Source organism: Martes martes (genome assembly GCF_963455335.1).
Source record: "Martes martes genome assembly, chromosome: 7".
Classification (NCBI taxonomy): domain Eukaryota; kingdom Metazoa; phylum Chordata; class Mammalia; order Carnivora; family Mustelidae; genus Martes; species Martes martes.
In genome coordinates, this window is record NC_137894.1 from 45398913 (window position 1) to 45425061 (window position 26149).

General features: G+C 49.7%; 1 protein-coding gene across 1 annotated transcript; it reads right to left on the reverse strand.

Annotated features, from left to right (window-relative positions):
- Nucleotides 1-10748: 10748 nt before the first annotated feature.
- On the reverse strand, nucleotides 10749-24978 carry UBAP1L (ubiquitin associated protein 1 like; the record flags this gene model as incomplete). Its single annotated transcript, XM_080808837.1, has 5 exons — nucleotides 10749-11259; nucleotides 12219-12320; nucleotides 17077-17283; nucleotides 19105-19743; nucleotides 24859-24978. 5 exons carry the CDS (start codon nucleotides 24976-24978, stop codon nucleotides 11125-11127), a joined length of 1203 nt encoding a protein of 400 aa, XP_080664963.1. The 3' UTR covers nucleotides 10749-11124.
- Between the last annotated feature and the right edge of the window lie 1171 nt (nucleotides 24979-26149).

Here is a 26149-nt window from a genome sequence, read left to right on the forward strand (position 1 = left end):
GGGCTGGTTTTGGCATCAGGGGACCTGGGTTAATCCTCCAGCTCCATCACCTGCCAGCTGAGTCCTCTGGGCAAAGTTGGTTTCTTTATAAAACGTTCATCATGGTAAGACTTACGGGATAGAGTTGCTGTGCAGACAGATTATGTGAGGTAGGCTAGTAGCTTTCGCATTAGGGAGGGAGGTTGGAACTTGAATGGAAAGAGCCTTGAATGCCGGGCTAACTTGGGCCTTATTCTGTAGGAAGTGTGGATCCACAGGAGGTGTTTGAGGTGGTGAATATGGAAGCCAGATATCCCATTTCTTGAATGCCAGTACCAAGCCCCTCATCCTGCCCTGTGCTTCAGGACTCCTGTCTGGCCTTGCAGATCCACTGTCCCTTTCTCATAGTCTATAGCCCAGGAGGCTGCCCTTGGGGGTCATATCCCTGAGCTCCCTTGACTCCAGGTCAGATGGGAGACACTAGCAGAAGGTAGGGGGTAGAGAGGAGTGGGTCGTCAGGGGGTTTTGTTCCTGGCTCCCTCCCTGCAGGGCTGCCCCTGACTGATCTTTTCCCCTCTGCTGATCAAAGTCACAGCTCCTCTTAGGTGACCACCTCCCCTCACTCTCCAGGCCTAGGAGCGGTGAGAGTGTCTGTGTCATTGACCTTGCACTCTCCCTGTAGTAGCCTTTCAGCCTTTGTAAATAGTCCTTGGTGACCCAATGTGAATGTGCCATCTCTTTCCTGTTGAGATACGTGCCCTGTCACCTCTGGCCCTCATCTCTCTGGGCATCCGTCATGGAGTGGCTACATTTGAGCACAGCAAAGCATACTGGAAAATGTCCATCTCAGTGCCTTGGCCTGATTACACAGTGATGGGAACCAGAAGAACATCTTACCAGAAGGGGTGGTGCCTCCAGGGTCCGGAAGCTAGGGCCTTGCCTCCTGAGCCACTTGAATTTGAGGGGAAAAAACTGACCTTTAGAAACTCTCTAAGGAGTGGCTGGGAACGGAAACAGAACCAGATGCATGAGCTTCAGAGCACAGCTTCTGCGGTCCCCTCCCAAGGGAGGAACCAGGCAAGTCCCCAGTGCCAGCCTCTAGGTAGAGTCTGGATCTCTATGGCCCTGGCCAGACCTGATCTTTACCAGGTTTAAACAAGGGGTCCTGCAGGATACAGAAGGGGAGCCCTGGAGATCCTCACCCCACACCCATCCCTGCCATCCATTTGCTGGGTGAGATTGTCTTGGTTGTATGACCTCTCTGAGTCCCACTTTGTATCTGTCATTGAAGATGTTAGTCCATCTGGTGTATGTGCTTGTTGTGTGGTGAGGTGAGGGAGTGTGTGTGCCAGGCCCACGGTGAGGAGAACCCAGATGCTCCAGCTTCCAGCTCAGACTTCCTGGATTCTAACTCTAGCACTAGTACCTTCTGACCACATGGCCCTGGGCAGCTGTTAACTTCTCTGAGCCTCAGACGGCGTCTGTTGATGAGGACTGTGGGGAGTTAAGTGAGATAGGACGCAGAAGGAGCTTAGGACGGTGTAAAGCCCCCAGCAAATGTCAATAAACCAGAAAGCCTTCTGCCCTTAGGCCAGGGCAGCAGATTGTTTTGCCAGTAGTAGTTGGTCTGGCTTCAGGTGGAAGAGGTAATCAACGACTACATGGTATGGTTGGGATTCCCAAAGAGGGGCTCTGGGCCTTGAGAGCATCTGCCACCATTGTCTCCGGGATATAATCCCTTGACCTGGAGTCATCTTGGGGACATAGGCTGGGAAAGGTGGAGGGGCAGGCATGTGAGACCTCTCAGCCACATTCTGAAATGTGTTAGCCCAACGATGCTTGGCCCAGCACCTGTAACTCGAGGTCCTGGACCCTGGGGAAGTCCACACACTTAGCTTCAGAAACAGTGACCTAGCTTGAACTCAGAAAACAGTCCTGGACTGCTGCTACATCATCCCCTTGGTCACCTGTCCCCACCTAGCCTGGAGTTGGGATGGAGAGACGGGGGTGGTGGCTTCCTTGACCTGTGCCCACTCCTCTCCTCAGAACACAGCCTGGTCTACCACAGAGAGTGCGGTCTCTGCTTCTGGCCTGTGGGATGGTGACCCATGCTTGTCTCTGCTTAGTTCTGCTGCCATCTAAAAGGGACCACGTGCTCCCCAAAAGAGGACATCAGGGGGTCACGAACCAACTTGGACCACTATTCCTTCCTGGGAGACTAGCAGGCCTTGCACAGATTAACACCGGCACCCTCCCAGCAGTTACCAGGCTCCACATGTGGTCCTTCCAGGCTCTGAGAAGCAGGGCACTGAGGAATGGGAACTGGCTGCCTTTGTCCCTTGAAATCACCACACTGACGGTGTTCTCCCAAGACCCAGAGCTTCCCTTAATACTGTCTGGGGAGCACTTCCCCTGGCACTTCAGTGAAACCAGTGTGGAAGTCAGTTACCTTTCAGCAGGGGCCACCCCTCTGTGGGCTTACTTTCATGGGTTTCCCTCCTTTCCTTCCTTCCTCTGTCTTCATTCAACAAATGCTTTGGAGCACGTTCCAGCTGGGCCAGGCATCCAGGTCAGAGAGACAAGCCAGGTTCAGGGCCGGTGCCCAGTTCTTCACAGAGGAATGAAGGAGGCAGCCCCTTCGGCAGTTACAGGACCACAAGGTAAGCCCCCTGATGGAGATAAGCCCCTCCATGAGAACCGTCCTCCCACTTTACAGTCTTAGACCTTTGATGAGGTTCCCTGAGCAACGGGACACTCTCTGCCCAGTGTGGCCGCTGCCTTTAATCAGGTTCTCTCGTTGCATCCATCAGGGTATTGTGGCCATCAGCAAGGGCAGCCACCCTCGACCAAGTTCAAGAGGACAGGATTCTATCAGGAGGTCTTGGGGCAGCCCCAGGCTCCATGGGAAGGCCAGAGCTCCTGGCTGGGGAGGGACAGGAGCTTAGCTGCGGCAAGGGTCCCTAGCAGAAGAAGCTGCTTATGGCCAGCCCTCTGGAGCTACAGCCCGAATGAGGATGCTCAGGCTTCCAAGGTCACACTGCAGACTCAGCCTGGCCCTGTGTGGGTGACATCCCCACCCTCTGGTCAGGGGAGGACAGGGCATCTCAACTGACAACACACTAAGAAGGCCCACAGCCAGGGGAGGAAAGTCTTCCAAGTCACAGGGGGTCACTTAAGAAAAATAGGGGGTGGCCTTGTGGCCTCAGAATAGAATGGAATAGGTGCAAGGAAATGGAGAAGGCGCCGTCCAGCACGCTGGAGCGACCACTGTGGTCTCAGTTGTGCTAGGTTGTGCCCCCTCCTACATACCTCAGCTAGGCTCATGCTCCTGCAGCCTGGGGGTCACCCCTCTGCCTGGAGGCTGCCCACACTGCCTCAGCACCAGTCTCCCGGAGGATCCCCATCTCCCTTCTCTTCCTTGTGCTCAGCACAAGGCCTGCTGAGGCTCATGGGATTGTTTGGCCGCTGAGGGTACTCAGAGTCTGGGATTAAGCCATGGCCTGGGGCTGGTCTGTCCTGGGTCCAGGGCCTCCTGGCTTCCATCCTTCCGCCTTCACCCAACACCCAGTTAATGTCTCTGCAAAGGCTTAAAACATCCCTTTAATGACAATAAATAAATAAATAAATAAATAAATAAAATCATAGGTTAAAAATCTTGAGCAATAAAACAGTGGATGACGCCGTGTGGGCAACTTCCCAGAGGACACAGAACACACACGTCTCCTGAGCGGGTGGCCTTATAAGGACAGGTTCAGGAAGAGAATGGGCAGGAGGCAGCGCCTCTCGCCAGGAGAGGAAGAGGCTGGGGTGGGGGTGATGCCCCACTGCTGGGTTGGGAGCAGAGACAGCAGGGGTACTGGCCAGGACCCAGTTCCACAGGGGGAGCTGGCAAAGTGCTATCTCCAGAGGCCTCCATTGGCCCAAAGCCTGCCCGTCCTGCCTTCACTGCCATTGTCACCAGCACAGGCGCTGGCCTGCTCTCAGCCAGCTGCCATGCTGACTGGCCAGCTCAGCAGGGTGACCCTCCTGCCCCAGGAGAGGCCATTTCTCATTCTTCTTCCCACCTTCCCTGACCCGTGGGTCCAGCAGGCCTGACACCCAGCTGGTATGCAACAAAGTTTTGTTGGATGAAATAATTAGTAAGTGAATGGTTCCTTGGTGGTAGCTTGAGCTCATCAGCTGGATGTAGCACCTAGAAATGGGGGCTGTGTCTTCTCAGAGGCTAGCACAGGGCTAAATGCATGGGAGACACTTCACGGATTTGGTGGTTGAGTGGGCCCTCTCTTAAGTAGAATCGAGTGATCAGTTCTTGCCCTACTCAGGATCACCCTTGTCCCCAGCACGCAGACATACACACCCCACACATCCTCCATATGATGCCTCTGGCAGGGGTTTCACTGCCCCCGAGGACAGTGGGTGCGTGCGTGTAAGAGAGAGTTTCTGGGAGGGTCTGGCAACAAAGCCCCGGCCCTTAGGATGGAGAGTGAGGAGAGGCGTGGACCAGGAGGTCCCATGCTGGGTGTGGGGGGCTCTGGAAACCTACCCATCCTTCATTAGCTCATTTCCAGAGCTCCCTAAAGCCCCATATGCTCCTTGCAGCCAGAGTCATACAAGTGACCTGAGTTGATGGTCAGATGAGGTGAAGAGCTGGGAGGGTCACCCCTTCCGTTTGCCAGCTTTTACTGGGCCTATAACCCCATCATTCAAGAGCCACTGTTCATGAGTTAAGCCTTACCCTCTCCCCAGCTCGTCTTTTAACAGGCAAAGAGTGTTCCCTGCGGGGGTCGACAAAGAAATCCTCTAATCACCAGGTAAGATGGGAGGACAGGGCAGCTAGAGGTCAGCCTGGGGAAAGGGGCCGGGAGGAAGTGTGGAGGGAAAGGGACTAAGAGTGGAGCACCCTCCACTTGACCCTTGGAGGCCAACTGTCACCTGAGGGTGCATCCCCTCCCCCACACCCCCGCCCTGCCCAGAGCTGAAGGGTCAGGGCTGAGAGGAGGCTCTGGCAGCCCCTCAGCTGACACCGTTCCTGGTGCCAGGAGAATGTTGTCAGCTGCAGAAGGCTGAGTCCAGTTGAAGCAAGAGCCCCAGAGGCTCCTACCAGAGGTGGGAGAGGACTGGAGCCAGCTGTCTCAGCTTGAGCCCGGTGAGCCCCCGGCCTTGCCCGAGACCCTGACCTCTGGGGAAGGCTTGGTCCGTGGTCATTCTGTTCCAAAATAGAAATGTCCCTTGTATTAAGAGTAATGCAAAACACAACAGAACTTCTTTATGTGACTGCTTGAAATTCCACCATTAGTCATGTATTATTTTGGGTTACGCATTGCCCCTCTGTGGTACGTTGAATAATGGTCCCCTGAAGACATCCATGTCCTAATCCTTGGAATTATGTTACCTTACATGGTAAAAAGGACTTTGCACATGTGCTTAAGTTAAGGATTTTTAGATGGGAGATTATCCTGGATTAGCCAGGTGGGTCTGATGTAATCACAAAAGGTCCTTTTAAGAAGGAGGCTGAGGGTCAGCCAGCTAGAGGGCAACGTGCACATCCCCCTGGAATGAGAGCAAAGAACTTGAGATTTCAGCCTGAAAGTTTATGAGACCCCACCTCCCTATCCCCTCCACTCCCATCAGAGTCAGGACGCCTTCAATCTGTTGGCACTGAGCCTCTGAAGGAACATGGTGGGGACATAGAAGAGACAGGATATAGGGCAAAGAAGTGACAGCAAGAACCAAGGCAGAACTTGCTTCCTTCTGCATCCCTGGGCCAGGCCTCGGTCTGCCCCCTGGTGCCCTGGCTTCACCATCCTCCTGGCCTCCTCTTCGAGGGCCACCTTGTTTAGACCCTGCCTTCAGGTAGCTAAGTGTGTCATTGCTTCTGTTTCAGGGGACCACCAATACAGTCACCTGACCCTTAGTATTAGCTGTAATGATTGTCCTTTTCTCAGGATACTCCCAGAAGCCTCTGTTGTGGCTTCCTTAAACCCTGCTGACCACAGAGGCTGAGTTACAGGGATGGGAGGGTGGGGAGGAAGGGGGAGATTCTCCCATTTTTTCAGAGTTTGATTATAAACGCTAGAGCTTTGTTAACCTTAACAACGATGAGGGGGATGAGAGGATGATCAGAGGAAAGGTAGCAGTGTTTATAGGACCAAGGCAGGGTATAAATCTATATAAATAAACACCATACCACAAGCATCCTGTGTGCTAGCTCATTCAGTCATCCCTTTTGGGAAGTTTCAGTATCCATGTGTTATAGATAAGGAACTGAGGCACAGAGAGAGGATGTGACCTTCAAAAGGTTACACACACACACACACACACACACACACACACACAGGTCACACAGCTAGTTAATGATAAGGCTATAGTTTCAGCTCGGATCTAACTTCAGATCCCGGGCCTTTAACTACCACACTGTTCTATGACCTAAAAATATTTTAAATTTACACCGTGTCCATTGATGTCCCATTTCATTTTTGTTATTTTTTAAAGATTTATTTATTTATTTGACAGAGGGAGATCACAAGTAGGCAGAGAAGCAGGCAGAGAGAGAGAGAGGAGGAAGCAGGCTCCCCGCTAAGCAAAGAGCCTGAAGCGGGGCTCCATCCCAGGACGCTGGGATCACGACCTGAGCCGAAAGCAGAGGCTTTAACCCACTGAGCCACCCAGGCACCCCAATGCCCCATTTTAAATCAAGCAATAGTTTCCTAGGAATGGGAAGTTAGGTGCAGGTGGGAGAGGAATGGGAAGAGCCGCATGGGGAAGAAGCCTCCCAGCTGGTCACCTCTGATCAAGGGGACTTACTAAGTGGCCGACCAAGGCCAGATTACCTTAATCAAAACACACAGAGCTTTGGATTTAATGTTGCTTTTTAGAAATTGAACTTGAATTTTATTCTTTTTCAAATGCAGTTTTATTTTTGACCGACTTTATGCCGCCTTGCCAATGTTCTCAAATAGTTTTGCATTGCCTGCAAGTTACTCAAAGCAAGTTTTAGGGCCAAAGCATATTTTTTATGTGATTTCAAGTTGGCAGGCATCGAGGCTTAGTGGAAGGCAGCCAGGGGCTGGACAGACCTGAGGAATCCTAGGTTCTGGTCCCAAACTTGCTGTTTAGGTCAGGATAGGCCTGCAGAAGTCCTCACTAAACATTCAAGCAACATGTCTGGTTTGAAGCCATGAAAAACATGGAAGATTTTAGTCTTCTCAAGGCCTCAGGTCCAGGTCCAGTCCTGCTCGCTGGGTAGAGAAGGTTGAGCAGTCTTGATTCTGTGGTAATTGCTCTAGGTCTTTGCATAAGGCCAGCTGGGAAGGGCAAGGGCACTGGTGTCTTGGCTCTGCCTCTGCTTACCTGAGTCACGGGCAGCTCCAGCAACTGGTCTCCTCAATCTCTGGGGTCCTCCAGAGGACAGGCTTACAGTGACTGGAGACAACTCTGGTCCCAAACTGCCTGCTCCACAAATGAGGAAAGACTGACAGGCTGTCAGAGCAGGAGGCCCTGAGGGTTACACATACTGGCTGTGGGCCCAATATATTGAACAAGAATCTCCAGAGGGGGCACCTGGGTGGCTCAGTGGGTTAGGCCGCTGCCTTCGGCTCGGGTCATGATCTCGGCATCCTGGGATCGAGTCCCACATCGGGCTCCTTGCTTGGCGGGGAGCCTGCTTCTCCCTCTGCCTCTGCCTATGCTCGCTCACTCTCTCTCCCTCTCTCTCTCTGACAAATAAGTAAATTAAAAAAAAAAAAAAAAAAAGAATCTCCAGAGGATGGGGCATCTGGGTGGCTCAGTCAGTTAAGCATCAGCCTTTGGCTGGGAGTTATGATCACAGGGTCCTGGGATGGAGCCCCACATTGGGTTCCCTGTCAGTGGGGAGTCTTCTTCTCCCTCTGTCCCTTTCTCCTAATCCTCCGCCGCACCAGCCCTGCGCATGAGCATACTTTCTCTCTCTCAAAAAATAAATAAAATCTTAAAAAAAAAAAAAAAAGAATCCCCAGAGGTACTGGCATAAAAACAGACACACAGATCAACTGAACAGAAGAGAGAGCCCAGAAATAAACCCACACATATATAGTCAATTAATTTATAATAAAGGAGCCAAGAATATACAATGGGCGAAGGACAGTCTCTTTAATAAATAGTGTTAGGAAAACGGGACTGCCACATACAGAAGAATGAAACTCATCTGCCTTCTTACAGCATACACAAACATTAACTGAAAACGGGTTGAACAGAGAATGGAAGACCTGAAGCCATAAACCTCCTAGAAGACAAAATAGGTGGTGGGCTCCTTGACATAGGTCTTGGCGATGATTTTTTGAATCTGACACCAAAAGCAAAAGCAACAAAAGCAAAACAAAACAAAACAAAACAAAACAACAAGTGGAAAATAAGAAGATTCTTCATAGCAAAAGAAATCATCAACAAAATGAAAAGGCAACTACTGAATGGGAGAAATATTTGTGAATCATATATCTGATAAGGGGCTAATATCCAAAATATATAAGGAACTCATATAACCCAACAACAACAACAACAGATTAATAGACACTTTTATTTTTTCTTTCTTTTTTAAGACTTTATTTTATTTATTTGAGAGTCAGTGTGTGTGCATGCGCACACAGGTGGGGGGAAGGGCAGAAGGAGGGGACAAGCAGACTCCCCGCCAAGCTGGGAGCCCTATGCAGGACTCCATTCCAGGACCCCAAGATCACGACCTGAACTGAAGTCAGAGGCTTAATCAACTGAGCCACCCAGGTGCCCTGAATAGACATTTTTTCAAAGAAGACATATAGATAGCCAACAGGTACATGAAAATACGCTCAAGAGCATTATTCCTCAGGGAAATGCAAATCAAAACCACAAGGAATATGACCTCCACCTGTCAGAATGGCTATCATCAAAAAGACAAGAGATAACAAGTATTGGCGAGGATGTGGAGAAAAATCCTTGTGCACTGTTGGTGGGAATGTAAATTGGTGCGGCCACTGTGGAAAACCATAGGGAGGTTCCTTAAACAATTAAAAATAGACCTAACAGATGATGTAGCAATTCCACTCTGAGTGTTTATTTAAAAGAAAACAAAAACACTCACTCAGAATAATAGATGCTCCCCCAAGTTCACTGCAGCATTATCTACAATAGCCAAGACATGGAAACAACCTAAATGTCAACAGATGGATGAATCAATAAAGAAACTGTGGTTTCCATATGCAATGGAATATTATCCTGCCATAAAAGGAATGAAACTTTGCCATTTCAGACAACATGGATGGACCTCAAGGGTGTTATGCTAAGTGAAATAAGTCAGACAGAGAAAGACAAATGCCATATGATTTCTCTTAAATGTGGAATCTGAAAAAAACAAAAAAGGCAAAAACCCAAGCTGATAGATAGCAGAGACCAGATTAGTGGTTGGGAGAAATGGGTGGATGTGAACAACAACAAAACCAGTTAAAAAACGAGATTTTTAAAAATCCCCAGAGAGCTCCTTATAAAAACAAAATAGATCCCTGGGGCTGCCAAGCTGGACTTTCTAAATCAGATCACCCCGGAGGAGGGCCTGGGCCTCTTTAACAAACTGTCAGGGGATTCTTATCGATAGTAGCCAAGTCCAGTCTCTCCACTTTTCTCAGGGAAACTGAGTCCCAAAGAGGCCTTGAGCCAGTCAGCAGCAGAAACAAAATAAGAAATTAGGTCTTCTGAACCACAGTTAGATGTTCTTTCCACACTAACTAGGAGCCCACAGGACTGAAAAGAACGGCCCACCACTTATTTTAATATTCTTAAAATCAAAGTTACTCATGCCTATAGTTTAAAGAGTCAAATACAGGTAGTTTTACAAGGGTTTTATGAAAAAACACAGTTCCTTGTCTATGCTTCCCCATATGCCCCTCCACAGAGGCAATGACTTTCAACTCTTTCCGCTAATTGTTTTCATATTGAAAGAGACCAGAATGTCACCCCAAAATATGCCTCTTTGACATAAAAATCATTTTGAGTTGAAGGTGATTAAGAAGCAACAAATGCAGGAAAAAAATCTCCTTCTACCCTCCCCCACATTTTGCCTAAAGGCAAGGTATAAACTCTCCTTTTCTGGAGACAGGTTCTTATCAGCCCACACAAGCTCCAGAGGAATCTGCCAACAAACCTACTCAGCTGGTTCTCTTCCTTGTATTTACACCGCCCCCCACCCCAACAGCTTCCATCTCTGGAACCTCAAAACCAGTTTCCTTTGTCCTGTCATTTCTGTACAAATTGACTGTTCTTTGTTGAAGATACTATACAAGCCAGAGTTCTAACTGCTGCTTTGAGTTACTTTTCATTGAGGTTTCCCCCACATGATGTAGAAATGCCACATGCCTTAATAAACTGTTTTTCTCGGGGCACCTGGGTGGCTCAGTCATTAAACATTTGCCTTCTGCTCAGGTCATGATCCTAGTGTCCTGAAATTGAGCCCCGCATCGGGCTCCCTGTTCAGCGGGAAGCCTGCTTCTCCCTCACCCCCTGCTTGTTATTCCCTCTCTCACTGTGTCTCTCTCTGTCAAATAAATAAAATAAAAACCTAAAAAAATAAAATAAAATGTTTTTCTCTTCTTAATTGGTCTTTTCCATGAGGAGCCCCAGCTGCAAACCTACAATGGGTGAAGTCTGGCCTCCCCTACAGTATTTACCTCCACCTTTGGCATTGTTTGTATGAGCGTGTGTCACTCTTGTGTGATCTTTTTTTTTTTTTTTCAAAGTTTATTTATGTATTTAAAAAAAATTTTTTTAAGATTTTATTTATCTATTTGAAGAGATCACAAGTAAGCAGAGAAGCAGGCAGAGAGAGAGGGGGAAGCAGGCTCCCTGCTGAGCAGAGAGCCCAATGCGGGGCTCGATCCCTGGACCCTGAGATCATGACCTGAGCCGAAGGCAGAGGCTTAACGCACTGAGCCACCCAGGCGCCCCTATTTGTGTATTTTTTTTAAGTAATCTCAACACCCAACGTGGGGCTCAAATTCACAAACCTGAGATCAAGAGCCACATACTCCTCCAACTTAGCCAGCCAGGTTTCCCCTCTTATGTAGTTTTACTAATCCAGTTACTATGGATTGCTAGGTCTGGCCCAGGACTGGGATGCACAGGCATTGTGGAATGTGCCAGTGCTCATTGGGCACAGGCCACCAGCTCCTCCAGCGCTTGCTCACTGCGGTTGCCGTGGACCAGCAGCACTTCCTTGATCCGGTCCTGCTGGAAGCCCATGTCACTGAATTGTTCCCAGAGGCGCAGGAACTCCCCTGCCTGAGGAAGGGGAATAAGAGAGAGTGCTGGGGACACTGCCAGGCCAGTCACCTCCTGTGGAGTGTTCTCCCTGGTACCTACTGTATCTACTCCCACAAAGCTATGGACTCCCCAAGCCAGGTAAGCCTGGTCCTGGGAAGCACCTGCTTTTTCTTCCTATACCTTGGGGTGACATGAGCCTGGACCTCCCTTCCTGTGCCAAGGAAGGAGGCTCTGGCCTGACAACTGGCTCCATCCTGGCTTTACTCCTCCACTCCAGCTCATTCCTGACTCACTGTGCTTGGAGACTGGGGCAGAAAACAGGAGGCTGCATACTGGTGCCCAGAGGAAGCACAGCCTGGGGTCTCTACCCAAGCCCCAAACCCTGCCAAAGTTTCACACCATGCAGCCTCTGCCTTCCTTCCTCCTCTGGTCCCAATACCTGAGAAGTCCCTGCTTCTCCTCCCTTCTTCCCAACCCCTTGGCATCCCCTGCAGCCCTCTGTCCTTGCCTCAGCCTCTGTGGAGAAGCACTCAGCAGAGCCACAGCCAGCAGCACCCCGAGGACAGGTCATGTGCGCTGGGCACTCAGAATATACCACTGGGTCCACAGCTGCCTGCCTTCTGGGTTTCCAGGTAGCCAGCAAACTGCCTGAGCAGAGTTTATGCATCTTTGTGCTGTACGTGGCTCCTCTCTAGTTGTCTGACAGAGTGGGCCTTCAACAATATTTGTGTATTAATTTGGCTAAATAATGTGAAAGTCTTGCCACCTGTTTCCCTCCCCATCCCATCTTCTCCCCTTTCCCACGCTTCACCTCCCTGGGCTGTCTCCTCCTCCCCAGGGCTCAGCAAGCAGGCTGTCTCCTGATGGCCCCAAGGCTCTGGCTCTAGCACAAGTGTGCCCCTGCACACTAGGCTTATGTGTGGACCCCTGCCCTTCTCCTCCCCCCACCCCGGGCCTGGGCAGGTGGCCCTGCTGACCTGGCTCTCGGAGAACTGGAACATCTCCATAGCCTCTTCCACCAGCCCCTCCTCGTAGCCTTGCCGCAGCAGCCGGTCACAGGCACTAAGATAGCTGAGAAACTGTGGGGGGTGGAGGGAATGGTGCAGTAAGAGCAGTGGCAGGGGCAGCAGGCATGGGATAAAGAAAGCACCCTGGCAACCTCAGCCAGGCCTGAGCTCAGACCAGGCTGACAAGTCAACCGCCACACACTCACGAAATGGCCCCAGAGACCCTGTGAGCCAACAGAAGAGGGACAGAGGTCTCCCCTGGAGACCCAGGGGTGGGTGGACAGCAAGTTCTTAACCAATTGTCCCCAACCAGGGGCTGTAATCTAGGAAAAGGGTTGTCAGGGTGAGATAAGCATTCCCAGACCCTAAGCAGGAAGTGGGACTGGCTGGAAGCACGGGGGCCTCACCCACCACCCATCCCAGTCTGTTCACCCTCCCTAGTGAGCACCCACCTGTGAGAAGCAGCCTCCTCAGCATCCACACCTGGGCAGCCCCACCCCATCCCTAGACACATACATGTCTGCTCTTCAGGCCCACATTAGCTCTGGTGCCAGAGAGGGGAGGAGGACAGAGGAAATACCGCAGGGCTGGGAAACCTGTTCAGGTCACTCTGTGCTTAGTCACCAGGAGCTGCTTTTGCCCTCAGGATGAAGTACTGCCTCCTTACCAGAGCCCAAAGGCCTGCCCCTCTGCCCGTGTCAGCGGGCTCAGCTCCCCTCTCAGCAATCCCAGGCCTCTGCCCATCTCGCTCCCTTGGTCAAGGCCAGCCTCAGCCCTCTTCCCTGGGGAGCCTCTGCCCTGGTCTCCACTGGGGGCCTTGCCTGCTGTTTCCATAGCCCTGTGCTTCCCCCGTCACAGCGTGTCCAACTCCAGTTATTCTCCTCTCTCAGCGAGGGAAGGGTTGTTTCAGTCTTGATCACCACTGTGTCCCCAGCACCCAGCATGGCAGGCAGAAGGACCTCAATAATATATGCCATGTTTCTAAGATGAATTAAGAACTACCTTCAAGGGGCGCCTGGGTGGCTCAGTGGGTTAAAGCCTCTGCCTTCGGCTCAGGTCATGATCTCAGGGTCCTGGGATCGAGCCCCGCATCGGGCTCTCCGCTCGGCGGGGAGCCTGCTTCCTCCTCTCTCTCTCTCTGCCTGCCTCTCTGCCTGCTTGTGATCTCTCCCTGTCAGATAAATAAATAAAATCTTTAAAAAAAAAAAAAAAAAAAAAAAAAAAGAACTACCTTCAAGGAGCTCACTGCTTGGGGGGGGGGGCGGGAGAGGGGGGTGAACCAGATAGAGGAAATCTTGAGTGCCAGGCAAATCAAAGCAACACTTATAGAAAGCCACTGCCAAAGGAAGGTTCCAGACCATAAGAATTATGGATATAGGTGGAGAAGAACAGGGAGGTTTCTGCAGACCTTCAGAGATGGATCATACGGATGAGTGCTTTCTAACTGCTTTAGCTTCTAAGCTGTCCAAGCATCAGGAGACGTCAACAATAATGAGAAGATCAAGCTGCTCTTGGAGAACTGGGGGCAGGAGCAAGGGAGCCAGGAGTCTGGTGCTCCCGCCTCAGGATGCCTGGACCTTGCTCTGAGCATGTTTTGTAAATCACCCAGCCAAGCTCTCCTTGTTCAGTGCAAGAAGCAGGCCCAAGCAGGGTGGGCAGGTTGCCCAGGGACCCAGGACTAAGACCTAGATCACCTGACCTCTTGGTTTTGTCCGTCAGGGGCCCAGTGCTAGAGGAGGTTTTCTGAGCTGCCTTGAAAGTGAACAGGATTTCCGAAGGTGAAAAGAAGAGCAAGTCAAGCATGGATGGTGGCTGCTCCTTGGTCCCTTGGTTCAAAAACAGCAAAGGTTCTTGGCCTTGGTGCTGACTGCAGCTACCTGGGAGCTCTAACATGACTACCCATAAGCCACGGATGGTTGTCTCCAGAGGCTCAGATGTAATTGGTCTGGGAGGCAATCTGCGCACTGGGATTTGTATGGCTCCCCAGCTAATTCTGTGCAGCCATGGCTGAGAACCACTGACTCAAGGGACAGCTGACCTCAACCCATACCAGCAGACCCCGTGGCAGGCTGGATATCAGAACCACCTTCAGATCCTTAACACAATAGGCCTTTCGGTGCACTCCGGATCCGCCGACTGGGATTCTCCAGAGTAGGTCCTGGGAATCTACAGTTATAGAGATTCTGCTGCTTGGTCAGCTTTTGGGCCTATGAGACTATAGAAGCCACCAGGTCTGCCTCAGGCCCCAGGATGGGTAAGGATGTCACTTCACACCCCAGGATGGGGGCCTCAGCACTCATTGAGTATAAATGCATATCCCCCTCCTCCATTCTGTAAAGAGGGGAAGCACCCTGAGGTGCCTGGAGTCCCATACCAAGTCTGGGCCTGGCCTGTGGATGCTCACACATGCCACCTACGTTGTCCTATAGGCAGCCAGTGGGCACACCAGTCTTCATGGAAGGAAGGAAGGACAAAGCTTATCTTTTATATCTCCTCCTTTCTCCCTAGCTCTTCTAACTGCTCTGTCTCTGTCACCTGATGCTTGCCTTCCTGGGCCATCTGTCAATAATTTCTAGCCAAAAAGGTTTATTATAGTGTATATCCTTTAAGGGGGGAAGGACTCTGAACCCAAGGAGTTGCTCAGTTAGTGGTGGGACTTCACAGAATAGAGGGAAATTATCACTTGGTGGGGGAGGACAGATGGAGTCATCCAGTGGCCCTTCAGGCCCACACCTTAGGGCTTGGCTTCTGACTGACGACCACGGAAGAAGGCCACCCAGAGATCTGGCTGGCCAGGCAGGTGGTCAGTGCATATCTGGAAACACAATGTTCCTGATGCAATGGGATTCTTTTAGCCCAGCCATGGGGAAGCCAGTGCCTCCTGCTGGCTCCGACTCTTCCTCAGACCCCCCACAGTGATGGTCTGAGGCCTCAGCCTTGTCACAGGAGCTAAAGGGACTGGGCGACATGTCAGAGCCCCCACCGTGGCCATGGTCCCTCAGAGTCCTCCTGGCCAGCTTCTTGGCCCAGGTCCTAGCTTTCAGCAGTGGCTAAAGGTGGGGGCAATCTTAGATCTACTCTTAAATCTCAGATCAGTCTTGGGTGCTTCCCTGGAAGGTTCTCGCCCAGTAAATGAGAGGAAAGTACCAGACAACAAAGATTCAGAGTCAAACCAGCCTGGCCTCAACCCGGGCTCTTCCACCGATCGGTTATATGAACTTCCCTGGCCTCAGTTTCCTCATCTGCAAAGTGGGGAGGGACAGTAGTAGCAACCTTGCAGAACTGAGAAGACCTAATCAAATATTCTCAGATTGAGGGCCTGGCACAAAGAAGGTGTTGGATGAATGTCAGCAGCCACATTGGAAGTTTTCCTCCAGGACAAGGCATGGACTGATGAAGCCAGAGGAGAACAGAAGCAGGGGTGGGTGGGGAAGGTGGCCACGTGCATTCGCCCACCTCCTCAACCTGGCAGCACCACGTCCAGCTTCAGCTCCGGTCTGAGAGTCACTCTCCTTCCATCCCTCCCTTATCCAGGAACAGGCAGCTCTGGACCTCAGGGACCCAACATATGACAGCCGTCAGACATTACGGAGAGAGTATCCAAACCCTCTGATGGTGACGGAGCAGAGATAGAAGAAAGGAAGAAGTGCCAACTTCCCTGGGACCTTTTGGTATGTGCAGCTCAGCTTTCCAACCGAAAGAGTTCCCATGTGCAGAAAACAATGGGAAGCAAGATGTGACCTTCAGGTGGGAGAAGGGGGGATCAGGGAGTGGCGTTCCATGTCACCTCCTGCCCCTACTCATAATCCTTCCATGCCTCCCTTTTGTTAGTGGGTCATTTATAAACTTCTCAGCTCAGCCTTCAAGGCACCCTCAATCTGCCCTCACTCTCCCTTCCCTGTCCTGTCTCTCACCAGCCTGCATCATGCACTCTGTACTCCAGAGAGACCGGCTGGATCAGGGCCTCCCAAACCCTGCCCCGTTGCCTCCACTCCTTTGCTCAAACTGTTCCTCCTGCCTGGAATATCCTCCCTTCTGCTTCCTTCAGATTCAGAGCTTATTCATCCTTAAAGTCCAGCTCAAGATGTGGTACCTCCGTGAGCCTTTGCTGATCACTGGAACCTCCTTGTGCTCGATTAAGGATGGACATAAATTCTTTGCAGCCCCTTCACCAAGAGGAGGTTCCCCCCATAGCTGCTAGCTCCATCTGAACACCTAGGAGGTACCCAGTAAATACTGTGGACTAGATGGAGTGGATGGATGGGTAGATCAAAAGAGAAAGCAATGGATATGAATATGGATAAACTGCTCATTGAGGGAAGTGGTTAGAGCTCTGCCATCCCTATGGTAGCCAGCAGCCACATCTAGCTATTTTAATTTAAATTAATTACAATTAAGTAAAACAAAAAGTTCAGTTTCTTAGTCACACTAGCCATATTTCAAGTAGCCACATAAGGCCAGTGTCTACTGTATTGAACAACCCAGGTATAAAACATCTGTCTCATTGCAGAAAGTTCTACTGGGTATCTCTGGAGAGATTACTGGCTGCCCAAAGCTTCAGCCCCCTGTGCTTGGGGCAGAGACTGGGACAGGAGAAGAATATTAAAACTCTCCAAACGGGCATGGGGACTCCTGATAAACCCTTATGGAGAAAATGGCATCAGGGTCCAGAAACTTGCTCATAACCCTCAACAACTAATGCCAGGCTAAGGTTCTGCTTCTAAAGAAAAGGAAACAAAACTTTTTCAAGTTAAAGATAAAAACTACTTGGCCACACACCTGGCTCCAGACCCACAGCCCCCCAGCTCAGGGGCCCTCCTTCACCTACCTGGCTCAGGCTCTGCCGCCCTGTCTTCTGCAGAGCCGTGATGGCCCTATGCAGGGGATACCCCAGGGTGACCACGGGCCCGATGAGGTCTTGCTCCTCCTGGCTCAGGGCAGACAGCAGGTCAGCAGAAGTGGGGTGTGATCTGCGGGTGCTGAGATGCTCAGGCACTCCGCCAAGAGGCGGCAGGCAGGTGTAGGGGCTGAGGGACTGAAATAGAGACAGGCTGGGTGTGTCAGTTGCCTCTGGAGGTGATACCTGGCACGGCAGGACGTTCTCCCGCAGGAGAAATATGATAGGTCCATCCCTATTATCCCATCTCACAGACATTGAAATTGAGGTTCAGAGAAGTTAATGACTGGGGAAGCAACACACATTTGGGTGGAACCTGAGCCCTGCTCAGAATCACACTCAGGGTTCTTTACCCCACACCTTAGTGAGGGGAAGCAGGGCTGGATCTTCTTCCTTCTTCAGGTTGGCTGGGGTGAGGTTTGGCAGGGCGTGGAGCAGGGTAGGGACTGGGCACACTGGCCCTAGAGCAAGGAGGGTGGCTTGAAGGCATTTCAGTGGGTTTGGCCAGCATCACCCTTCACCCATTCCCCATGAAGAAGCACCCACCTGCCCACCCTAACCAGACTGCCCTGTCCCCTTCTCCCCAGGGAAAGACCAGCTGCTGCCCTGGCTCCTGGGAAAGATCGTATATGTGTGACATGAATTGTCCACCCATCCCTAACTTTTAAGGGGTTCTCCTGCCATGAGCTTTCCCTAGGGTCTGCATTTGACCCCCAAACTGGAAGACATCCAAATCTTAAGGTCACTCTTGTGACCTTAAAAATGATTCTTAGCTGTTCTCTGCCTCAGTTTTCTCCTCTGCAGAACAAGGACGTTTGTGGATAGAGTTACATTTAATCTGGACCAGGAAAGAGCCATCCTGGTATCAACGTCTCGTCCTTGATATGGCGCTGCCTGTCCAGTTTACAGAGCCTGTGCTCTGCGTTTGCTCTAAGTAACTGTGTGTGGTAAAGTGGCCCAGGGAGAGCTCAGGGCAGTTCAGTGACTCTCCAGAGGTCACACACCCATGAGTGGGAAGAGTCAGACCTCTCGTCTGTCTTTTGGATTTAAATTTCACCTGGGCCTTATTCTGTTGCATCTCTCGGCCCGACAGTAGGGCAGCTAGGGGACAGAAAGCTGTGTCCCATTGTGCCCTTTAGCTCTCATTCCTGACCCACTCCATCTGCTCCAGATCCAGGCTTTATGGAGTTTGGTACTTAACATAATTTGGGCCTCTTAAAAAAGGCACATTAGATATAAAGCCTTGGAAGAGGCAAAGTGAGGGGTTTGAGGCTTAAGCTTCACTGGTTTCACTTTAAATTCACTTCTACTCCTGGTTCTTTCAGGAGCACATCCTCTGTCCTGAAGCCTTCCCAGTCGTCAAAAACTGTCCCCTCTCTCTCAGCACCTGATCCCTCCCACTACACAGAGCGGCCTTGTCCCACCTCTCTCTGGCCAGCTCTCCCTCAGTCAAGGTCTCTTCCAAGTCCGTGCGCAGCAGGAAGTAACTGCTCGGGGAGTAACCTTTGATTGAGCCTCCAGCTTACCCATCCCACCGGAAGCCTCACTGGGCGGGAAGCCTTAGATTTGAGTCACATTCATTCATTCAACGGACATCCCCGGAGCACCCCCTAGGGGCCAATCTGCTGCTGGGTGCCCTGGAAACAAAAATGAAGGCCCTCCAATCCCTGCCCTAAAAAAATTCATACTGCATGGGAAGAGACAGATACTGGATGATTACAATTATTGTGACGTGGGTCCCAACAGAAGGAAAACAGACACAGCAGAAAACAGGGACTGGGGGCTTCTGAGCAGGGACTCGTCTAGGCCAAGGGCCACAGGAAGGACAGCATGGTACTGGGCCAGATGAGAACAGGTAAAGGCAGGAAGAAGGAGAGCAGAGAGGAGGGAATGAGGGCTGCGGACCAGGCTGGGACCCCAGACTACTGGGGGCCTTGCTGCTGAGCTGGGGTTCCTTACCGCGACCGTGGGCTTGTGGCTCCGCAATGGGGGCATGGCGCCGGCCGTGGAGGGCCGCGGGGGCGGTGCGGGGGCGCTGGGGAGCGTGGGCGCAGGGCCCGCGGGCAGCACCGGGCCCGGACTCGGCGCGGGGCTGGGGCAGAGGCTCAGCGCCCGGTGGCGGATGCGGTGCAGGAGGGCGCGGGGGCGAGCGGACAGCCGGCCCTCTGAGAACCGCCGCCGTGCCCCGGCCAGCTCCGACTTCACGCCCCGCAGCAAGTCCAGCGAGCACCGGGGATGGCCCGGGCCAGCGCTCGCCGGGGAGCTGGACAGGGGGGTGCAGGAACCTGGCTCTTCCTCGTTGGCAGAGGCGGCTTCTTCCTCTACGTGGGCTTCCCCCTGGTTCTCTTCCACCTCCTCCTCTTCCTCCTCTTCCTTGACCTCCTTCTTCTCCTCCTCCTGATCTAGCTGCAGCTGGGGTCTGGCCTCCGGGCCGGTGTCTGCATCTGGTGCGGGCACTGGCTCAGATTCTGAGCCGACCAGCAAGAGCCAGGCCGGAGGGGCCGATGCCATTCCCAGGGCGTCGCATTGGACCCGGCAGGGTCCCCGGATGACAGCCTCCACCCAGAAGAGCACCCTCCTCTCCAGGCTGAAGTCGTGCTGCAAGAAGAAGGGGAGGTGAGGCTCTTGGGCCCAAAGCAAGGCCAAGGGCCCACCCCTACCCTGCCTGCTTTGTGCAGCCAAAAATTTGCCAGGCCTGGGCAGCTTCTGGTTCTGAACTCCAGGCACTTATTACCACCCACCCTCAGCCCCAGTTTTAGCAAGCACTGGGGTTGATGGATAGCAGTAACAATTGAATGGGTTAACTCTGCCTGAAGGACATAATGAGGAATTAGGTTAGCACAATGAAACAGTCCCTTTGCCATTAGGTAATTGAAACCCCAAATCCCAAGTCCCTTAGCCATTCAGTATGTAATTGAACAATAGCAAATTTAAAAAAAAATTCTCCAAAAAACCTTGTTTTTAGCAAAGAAACTTTCACTTGAACCCAGCACCATTTGCCAGTGAGCACTCAGCCCTGGAGGCCCACTCAGCACACAAACCTCTCTATGGATAATACCTGCCCCTTCCCCTTTGTTGCCATCAGAGGTTACTCTGAAGCCCGGGAAACATAAAAATCACTAATCTCTGTTAAACTCCACTAAGTATGTTATAGTGTTATTTCTCTTTGCAGAATACGAAAATGAGGCTCAGAATCTTTAAATTGCTAGAGGTCAGATTGGTGTCGAGCAGTTTGAGCTGGGATTCCTCTGTCCACCTGACAGTAGTGTTTTCTCGACTACATATCAGGCTACCTGAATAAGCAGTCTGGAGTTCACATAAATAATCTAACTTGAGAATTTAGAAATGAGTCAAAAATAAATTATTTATCTGCTGCCTACCTTTAAAAATAAGAGCCAGAAATACAAAATTCCGTTAAAAAATGTAAAATTGTTCAAAAGGCTCTTTCAGTGCTCTGCGATGGTCAATGAAGGAAGAACGAAGCTGGGGGAAGTGGTATTTGTGGGGGGAAGGAGAGGCAGAAAGACAGGTACTCAGACACATAGATCACAGGTACTGTCCCCTTCTCTCCTGACATGACTCCAGGTTGAGGAGAGGAGCCTAACTAGGCTGTTCTAGCATTGCTCCCTGACTGAGGTAAGGGATTGTGTCTTATTCCTCTCTGCATCGCCAGGGCCCAGGCAGGCCTGACACAGGGTGGACATTTGTAAGTATGTGTGGAATAAACAGTTGGATGAAGAGATTGTAGCAAAACAGGCAGGTTGTGAAGGACAGAGGAGGGAAAAAGACCACGTGAAGGGTGATGAGGCAGACGTGGAGAGAAAGAGACTAAGGCGGTTTCAAGACAGCTGACGGGACTCGGGATGAAACGATACCAAGACCCAACATCAATACCAACACTTAATGATTTATGGAACTAAGCAAGATGATTCTGAAGTTCATATGAAAAACAAAGAATGGAAGTGCCAGAAGACTCTGGGCACAAAGTGGTAAATAGGGGGAGGGAACTGGCTCTACTGGCTGTTTAATCATATTATAAAATGTCAATAATTGAAACTATGGTATTGGTACAGATGCAGGCATAATATAGGAAGTCCAGAAATAGACCTTAATATCCATGGGGCTTTAGTAAGCAATAAAGGTGGCATCTCAAACAATGGGAAAAAGAGGGACTAGCCAATAAATTATGTTGGCTGGCTTGAAGAAAATAAAGTTGGATCCATTCTCACATTATACAAAAGAATTAATTCCAAAAGGACCAAAAATTCAAATGTATATATGAAACTATTAAAGTACTAGGAAAAAACAGAAGAGACGTCCTCAAGTGGGGAAAGCCTTTCCCGAAGCCATAAAAGTACAGATACACACATGTGCAAAATCTGCATGCAAATATACCGCAAGCAAGGTCAAAGACAAATGGCAAAGTAGGGGAAAAACAGCACTCACATAAGAGACAAAGGGCTAAATTTACGAATATAGGAAGTGTTAGAAATAGATTGGAAAAAGATCAACAGTTCAATGGGAAAGGAACAAAAGATATGGATAGTCCACGGAAAAAAGCCACACAGATGTCTTCTAAACACATGAAGAATTGCTTAACCTCACTCATGATAAGAGAAAGGCAAATCACAACTACCCTGAGATACCATCCGCCTACCCCTCAGCAAAGACCCGAAGTCTGAGGACACTCTGTTGGAGAGTGTGGGGGGCATGTGGCCTCCTGTAGAGTGCTGGCTGGGATGGAAATCAGTATGACTCCTATGGAGGGAAATTTGGAAAAATGCTTAAAGAAATTCAAAAGGACACATGCATATCGTCATTCCCGACAGCACTGTTTATCATGGCAAGAGACTGGGAAGAACCCAAGTGTCCATCAAGAGGGCACCCATTCAAGAAAGTAGGATATAGCCACGTAATGCAATGCTACACAGTGAAAAATGAAACTGAAGAAGCTTTTTATGTACCGATACAGAAAGATCTTAAAATATATGCGGCACAAAAGTCAAGAAGAACAGTGTATTTAAAATGCTACCGTTGGTGTAAAAAGGGAGGAAATAGCTGTACTTGCTTGTCTCTATACACATAAACATCCCCGGAAGAATACAGAGAAAATGAGGAACAGATATCCCCAGTGCGGGTGTGGAGCAGGGGAACTGGGTCAATGGGAAGGTGTCAGTGGGCGGCTGTTTGCTCTCCCAAGGCCTTCAAGCTTCCTGTGGGCCATGCTGCCCACACCCCCTGCTTCTGTGGGTAAACTGTTATTTGAACACAGCTGTACCCACCCACTCCTTTCCAGAATTATGGCTTTTTCCCTACAGCAGCAGAGTTGAGTAATTGCCAGTTTTTACTACCTGGTCTTTTATAGAAAATGTTTGTTAACCCCTGCTCTATACAATTTTGTAATCTTTTTCTTTTTCTTTTTTTTCATTTTTAAACTATGTGGATGTATTTTTTCACTAAGAATATATATATATATATAGATTTATTTATTTATTTATTTATTTATATTTTATAATATTTATAATATTTATTATTTAATATTTATTATTTATATTTTATATATTTTATATTTATTTATATTTTATTTATTTATTTATATTTATAGATTTTTTTTTTTGGTTAGGGCAATTCACTCTAATTAAAGGGAAAACTGCGAAACAATAAAAACACAGAGTTGCCAAGGCTTTAAGTATGGAAGGAAGGGTGAAGGCAGCAGGGAGTTGGGGCGGACATGGGCTTTGGGGTCTGACAGACAAGTGTTGGAATCCTGGCTGTGTCACTCGCAAGTACATCAGTTGGGTGGGAGCTTTGGTTCCCTGTGCCATGGAGTAGGAACACATGCCTGCTAAAAGGGTTATCATAAATATAAGAGAGAAGAGTGAATGTACACAGAGCACCTAAGCAGGGGCTAATGGTAGCTGTGGTGGTTACTTTTTCCCTTTAGACCACTGTAGGCTCACCTGGTAATCCAAGCACTACCTAGACCATTGTTGTTATGGGAAATTGTATTCCAGGTTCTAAACACTGGGAATATAGCCCGATGAACTCAAGAGGACTTAGCAGGAGAGGCTATAAACCATACCTGGAGTCTTCGTGCTTCTCGGTATGTTAGATTGGCCCGACAGTGGAAGACATGGAGGCCCAGGAAGGGAGATAGGCTCCGGGGAGCACAGATACCCTCGCTGAGAGTAGGGGGCAGAGCCAGGCTCAGCACCTGGGCGAGGACACCAGACATGGACTCGGCACGGCAGAAAGTTTCCCAGTTCTGCTTCTAAGAGAAGTAACTTTCAGGATAGCCTCTTCTCGGCTTGGTCTGAGCTCAGCAGGGAGGGGAAAGCTGTGATAATCCACCTTGGCTGGAGCTTCATCAAGCGAATTCCTCTTCCCTATGACACAGGCCCACAGGGCAGGCTGCCTGGGAAAAGTCAGAGCTCCCGCCCCATAGACTATTGGTCCCCGGATACTGGGCTCTGGGTTTTACAGAGTGTATTTCCCCTCTGGAGACCTTGGTCCTAAGGTAAAGCAAAACGGCACCAAGTCTCCTGCTCCTGGGCCCCCGAGCCACTCAAGCCCCTTCCTCCTTCGTGGATGGTACTTTCTGCACCTGACTTCCTACAACCCAGTTTTCTGCCTCAGAACATCACCTGTCCAGCGTCTCATGCTCCAATCCTGCTCTGAGCTAATACGCAATGATTCGGAGTTAAGACCTGGGTTTTAGTCTTGCCATCACCACTAACTTTGGACAAATGACTTTCCTTCTCTGGACTTCAGGTTCCTCATGTGCAAAATGAGTGAGGGCCGCCCTAGAGCCTCTGAGTTTTTTTTACCAAGTACCCTGCAGACAGTGAAGAAGGCACACAAGACTCTGAGAGGCCCAACACCAGTTCCGCAGTTTTGGGCAATCTCATTCTTCCATTTGTAAAAATTCATGTGAATTCTGCATCCTCTCTCGTGATCTGTCTTATAATACAAATGCAATAGGTTTCCCCCTAAACCTTCAAGTAAATGGGACTCTCCTGGAAGTTAGATCCTCGTGTTTCTCTTGAGGGTGTGCGATACCACCGCATACACTGGGTGCATATCCCCACGTGTGAGCTGTGGGGCGTGGGGCTTTATAGGGCACCTCCGGGGGAGAGGTGCTTTGGGTCTATGGAATAGTAACCCCTTTTAATGTGTCCCATGTAACTGTTTGCATTTTAACAGAGGATTCTGGAGATAGTGTCTTGTCCACAGGAGTGATTCTAAATGGTAGAATTTTGACCATGGCAGCAGGCCGCCAGGGAAAAGAGGAATTGGAATATCTTTGCAAAGACTCTCAGTCACTTCCTATTGGCAGTTTCCTGTTATTCTAAGCTTAAAATAAAACCCAGCAAATAATCCCTATCATCAGGCCACTAGCCTTCTTCGTGAAAAACCTTTTCCCCTTGGGTTTTTTCCCAAACTTTCTAGAACATACCAGAGATGGGCTTGCTGCCATTTATGTATGTATGTATGTATGTATGTATGTAGGCTCCACACCTAGGGTGAAGTCCAACGAGGGACTTGAACTCACACCCCTGAGATCAAGACCTGAGCTGAGATCAAGAGTTGGAGACTTAACTGACTGAGCCACCCAGGTTCCCTGGCCTTGCTGCCCTTTAAAATCAAGGAACAAGGCCCATGAGTCTCAGCATCAGATCTAGAGGAGCAGAATGGACAGACAGATACACTTACCATAGAACCCAGCAGAAGCTCCCTGCAGGCTGGGACGCTGAGCTCTGGCCCAGGAAGGGACTTTGTGCCTATCACAAAGCCATTGGGCACCTTGAAGGGGACGCTGTCAAGGGCATTCATTCTGTCAGAGGAGTGTGGCGATGGCTGAGCAGGGCTGGGGCAGGCTGCCTGGTGGCAGGGAGAGAGCACAGTCCCGAGGCTTGGTCTCAGATGACCTCACCACTCTCTTGAGTGCTGACTTAGGTGAGCCCCACACAGCGGGGAAAGAAAAGGTAAAGTGGCTGGTACTGCACAGGGAGGAAATAAATAAAAGCGAGAGTATTCAAACTGACAGGAATTGACTATTTCATGCTTAAGTTTTGTTCTAAACCATTGTTTCCCAAAATGTGGCCTACAAAACTGGTTCTAAAGTGTGTCATCAAAAGAGTTTCCAGTCAAACATGTAAGGAAAAAAATGTCAAATTACACAAACTCTTCCAGAAAAGAATTATTTCCTGACTCATTTTGATTTCAGCACCACCTTGATACCAAATCTGATAAAATTAAAGGCCAATCTCTCAGGAACATAACTGCAAAAATCTCAACAAAAATAATTATGGATAGGAAAATACAACACTGCCAGCTTGAGGATTGAGTTTATTTCAGGAATGAGAGACTGGCTTAATATTCTAAAATCAATCAGTGGGAATAAAGATAAATGTCAATAAAGATGAAAAAATATATGATTATCTTTGTAGAGGCAGAAAAAGCACTTCATAAAACCAATACCCGTTCATGATTTTAAGAAAAAAAAAATTAGCAACTTAGGAAGAGAAAGGACTCTCCCTAACTTAATCAAGAATATTACCAAAATATCTAAAGCAAACATCCCACTTAATGGTGAAATACTGAAAGATATCCCCAAGATCGGAATTGAGACAAGGATGTCCCCATCATCTCTTCTGTTCAACATTGCACTGGAGGTACTAGCCTGTGCAAAAGGAGAAGGAAAAAAAAACAAGGACTGGAAAGAAATAAAACTACCATTATCTATGGATGGCATATGTGGAAAATTCAAAGGAATCTATGAATAAAACTCTTAGAATTAATAAGTGGATTTAGCAATGTCCTTGGATTACAAGATCAATATATGAGAACCAATTATATATACAAAGTATGTAAATGTTGTCTTTTAAAAATGTCATTAGAGGGGGCGCCTGGGTGGCTCAGTTGGTTAAGCAACTGCCTTCGACTCGGGTCATGATCCCAAGTCCTGGGATCAAGCCCCACATCGGGCTCCCTGTTCAGTGGG